The sequence below is a fragment of the Austrofundulus limnaeus genome, unplaced genomic scaffold (assembly GCF_001266775.1).
Source record: "Austrofundulus limnaeus strain Quisiro unplaced genomic scaffold, Austrofundulus_limnaeus-1.0 Scaffold549, whole genome shotgun sequence".
NCBI classification, from domain to species: domain Eukaryota; kingdom Metazoa; phylum Chordata; class Actinopteri; order Cyprinodontiformes; family Rivulidae; genus Austrofundulus; species Austrofundulus limnaeus.
In genome coordinates, this window is record NW_013952951.1 from 218,950 (window position 1) to 223,420 (window position 4,471).

The 4,471-nt window shown below is 35.7% G+C and overlaps 1 protein-coding gene across 1 annotated transcript in view; it reads left to right on the forward strand.

The window, feature by feature from the left end:
- Positions 1–4,471, forward strand: part of LOC106530708 (GRAM domain-containing protein 3) — a 27,006-nt gene that overhangs the window by 2,485 nt on the left and 20,050 nt on the right. The window contains exon 2 of the mRNA XM_014026399.1: positions 1,120–1,245. Within this exon, the coding sequence (XP_013881853.1) occupies positions 1,120–1,245 (126 nt within the window). The remainder of the gene's footprint in view (positions 1–1,119; positions 1,246–4,471) is intronic.

Below are 4,471 nucleotides of genomic sequence, written 5' to 3' on the forward strand. Positions count from 1 at the left end.
TTTTTTTTAACCTGACTGAAAAGACATGTTATTGAATGTTTGTTCTTTGGAAAAATTATTCAACATGTATTTGTCACCAAACTATGTTATATAAAATAATGAGAAATTATATTTGACTTCAGTTGGACCATATTCACTCAAAATCAAGTGAAAAAAAAAACTTTGAACACACTTTACAACATATTTAGTTATCTATTTTGACTTGCTTTAAAACATAATGTCAAAATCTTTCCTTTACAGATTTGCTTGAATGTATTTACAGATTTACAATGACACCATTTTGTACAGTTTGTTTACTTTCTGATTCAGCTGCTTAATGTCTGAACTGTGTTTAGTGAATGTAAAAATGATCTTAGGTTTCTTTTGATACCAAACATGTCCAGGTTCAACTGACGGATCTGAAGATAAAAGAAGTTAAAGAAATAGGAAATGGAAAAAAACTGTGTTGCCCCCGGTACTGGGGGCATGGGGCTCAAGAGGTTAAGAAACACAAAAATGTCCATTGCTCAGCCAATTTAACACATTCTTAGTTTGTACTAACAAATCCAACAAGATCTCATTTCCTTGACAATGACTATGAGCATTGTCTGTTAGCAAAATATCTCATGGCCCACCTGACAGATTGCATTAAATCTCTCAGAAATGAATCACTGGATGTGCGTCTACCTCTGAATAATGTCTGGAGTCTGTCCCATTCAAGATGGCCACCACAGCTAATCAACATCAGTCAACACAAAAACAGCTGTAGCTCAGTCAGTTCAACAGACACTGAGCTGAAGCTTGATGTTGTAGTAGTTGAGTCTGAACATGGCATCCTTCAACACTGTGGGACGTTATTAGACCTGAACAGCTATAACTCCATCCTTTCTCCATATTAGATGAACTTATTCTGAAATACATCCCTAGGACTTTCATTCATGTGTTGGGTCTGAGGGAAACTTTAGGTCCAGTTTGTGCTAACCGACACCAGAGCCATTTTTTGACTGGTTCGTTGTTAACCATCAGAACCAAAACGTGTAAAAACAAATATGTTTGATGCTTTGTATAAACTGCATGCAAAGTGTAACTGGACACCTGAGGACACGTTTGACATTCTCCCTTCCTGTGTGTTGTATCCAGGTCTGAGGTGGACAATGAAAGTGAGAGGAGACAGAGGAGGCGTGGACATACGTCCCCGGACCTCCAGCTCCTGCTGGACTTAGAGTCGGACCCCTCAGACAGCAGGAAGAAACCAGCCAGCATCAGGTGATCTAAACTGCTTTTCTTATCTTGTATAATGTGTGTTTCGTTATGTTGTTAAAAACGGTTAATAACAGCCTCTGTCCTGTGATAATATGGCAGCTTTTAACCCAGAATCAAAAGTGTATTTTGTATTATAGAGAGCATTTCTGTATTTAACCTTCAAAGACACGACCACACAATGTCTCAAACGTATCAAATGTTGCTGATTAAAGTTTAGCTCCTTCAGTAAATTAGTTTGCTTACAGTAAGCAAAGTTAGAACTTTAAATGGGTAAAACTCGAAATCTCATTAGAGGAACAACACATTTTCTGACAATATACTTTTCTTGATTTAAGCTTGTGCTTTGTTTCAAAAAGAAAAATCTTGTTTGCTCTGCACACATTTACAATAAGTATTTCATGTTAGTTGAATATTTAATGCTTAAAAGCAGCATATCATACTAATAATTAAAAAAATAATTAATTAATAATAATAAGCTCAAATATTGGCTACATTTTGATGAAGCAACCTTGTACAAACAGTAAAATATTCATGGTCAAAATAAATGTAAAAGCTGTATCCAGTGGCTCATTACGGTCACTGTGGTAATAACAAACCTTTGCAACAGTTGCAGTAAAAAAACAACTAAAAATTAGATTTGTAAAATTTTTGAGCTCTAAAAAGCAGAAGACTTTGATGGTTACATGTTAATTTTTATGTTTCTACATATAATGAATATCTGACAAGTTTCAAAACCCTAATGTAGTAGTGAACTTAAAGTGAATTAAGCTTTTCCCACATCTCTCATACACAAGGTTATGAGGAAACTTTTACCAAGGTATTTCTCATTACTTGTTAATATCTTGACTGTGCGAAGTGAAAAGTGACACAAGTGAACGTTCAGATGAGTTCAAGTTGATTCATAAAAGACTATGCAATCATTTATTTACACAAATTGAACAGATCATAAGTTACACTTGATTGTGGTTATTCCTATAACAAGTGTCAGAGTTAAATGAGATAAAACCCGCGTCCGAATTTCAATTCACATCAACTTAGATTACTTATAAAGAACAGTAAAGCATCAGATCCGATGTTAACAACCAAACAATTTTACTGGCACTTTTAGCTTAAGTTTTGGCAAATTAAGAACAAGGAAAGGAGGAAAGTAAGATTAGTATGTTACTACTACTTTTACTTTTATCAAAGTGTGGGTCATCCGGAACTGCACGTCTTTTCTAAGCTCAGGTTCCACATGACACGTCACTCCGAACACATCAGCTTTACCTGATGATGTCTTCTTAAGGCACCCTGGAGGTAGGAGCTGGCTCGCCTCCGATCAGTCAGGGAACTGATGTCGGCTCGCTTACCGGTCATTGGTGAACAGGTGTTTTCCAGGAAGCTTTCGTCTGTTTCAGTCCAAGCCGGAAAAATTCAAGCCATATCCGGTTCCTCCTTCCAAAATAAAATCTCCCCTTGGGCGTTAAAAACACTCTCATGAGGCTCAGCCTCGGGTTGAGACCACCGACAGGCGTGCCGGGTCCCTGGCTGTGAAGTCTTCCCTAATTAGCTCATGGGATCAGACTTTAAGCCAAACTGGGGTTTCTCTGGAGAGAATCCCAGCTGTCTTCCTAGGTTGGAATCAGGAAGAAGAGTGTGTCGCTCAAAGCCACCCGGGTTAGTAAAAGAAACGGACAAACTTTGGTTCYGCCCTCAGGCTTAGAGATGAGTCAGAGAAAGAAAGATAAAGATTTGCCAGCTGTCGCCAGCCCAAGGTTAAAATTCTGTAGTTATTCAACAACATGATATGATAACCTCTTTTCAGCTTTCTTCTGATAGACTCTAAGAGAAATCACTGCAAAACATTTCTGATGATTAATTAACATTTCTGTTTTTATAATCAGTTCTGAACCTTCTGTTAGTCCAGATAAATGAAAGATTTTCTCAGGAAAAATCCTCAATTATATTACTATGTTCACAGTAAAATAAAACAATGATTTACATAAAAACACAATGAAAACATTGTAATCAGATTCTCTGTGATATTTTTATACCATGATAAATCTTTAAGGCACGATGAAAGAAAAGAAGTGGTTCCACTTTTCCTGTGACAGTCATTATCATGATTTAACAAATGCATAAACATTCTTAGTTAAACACACATGAATCACGTACAGAAGAGATTGTTCTGTCCATTTTCTGATTAAGAGAACTGAGAGGTTCTCTTCCACGGTTAGAATGACCTGTCATGGCCTAAATAGAGTTCAGTTTGTGACAGAGTTCCTGTCCTCTCAGCAGGCCTGTCCGAGGCCTGCTCCGAGGCAGTAAATTTTGTTTCTTCACTCGAGGTGACCCCTACACTAACTTTAAGTTTTATTGGGAATATTATTTTAGCTAAAATATAAAGTCTGTAAAAGCTACACTTTCTGCATTCTGAAGGGATTTGACAGAAAACCATTCTGAGAGACCAGCAGGATGAACAATTATGTTTTGATGTATGATTTGTATTTTTTTTTTTAGTTTTGTATTTACCTAAATAATTTGTTCAAGTTAAAAAAGTTTGTGTACAGAAGATTAGAAAACTTTCGAAAGTTCAAAAGTTAGTGTGATGTCATCAGCTGTCAGTAAAAATTATAAAACTTAAAACTTTGATTGTGTAAAAAAGCATAAAATATATCAAACCTTGTCTGACCTTCTGTGAGCCATTTCATCTTTAAATGATGTTTCTGCTCTGAAGAACGCTTGAGTTTTACAGAATTCCTACTGGGAAGGTTGGCTTTTCTCGTGTGTTTTATCAAAATCCAATTGATTTCTCCTTTTCTCCAGATTATGTCTATACTGATCAACAAGCCAATACCAAAAGTCACAGCACACTGATCCTTTGGTTTGAAAGTGCAATGTTTTATTTTAAAAGCTGCACAACAACAAACAGGACCAAAAGGTTTTATAGATAACTAAAAAAAAAACATTTTCTGCAAAAGTACACTATGAATGCTGAATGATTTCACTACAGTTTAATAAAGAAAAGTTAAAACAAGCAGAGCAGAAGTTAAAACAAGAAAAATAAGCTAAAATGGATTGAACTCCATCATTCGAGCAGCAGTGAAATTATTCTGCTAAAACAACAAATAAAAAAAACAGCAAATCTGTAAAACTAGCAAAGCAGACACAAACTAGGATAGAATAGAATAGAATAGAATAGAATAGAATAGAATAGAATAGAATAGAATAGAATAGAATAGAATAGAAT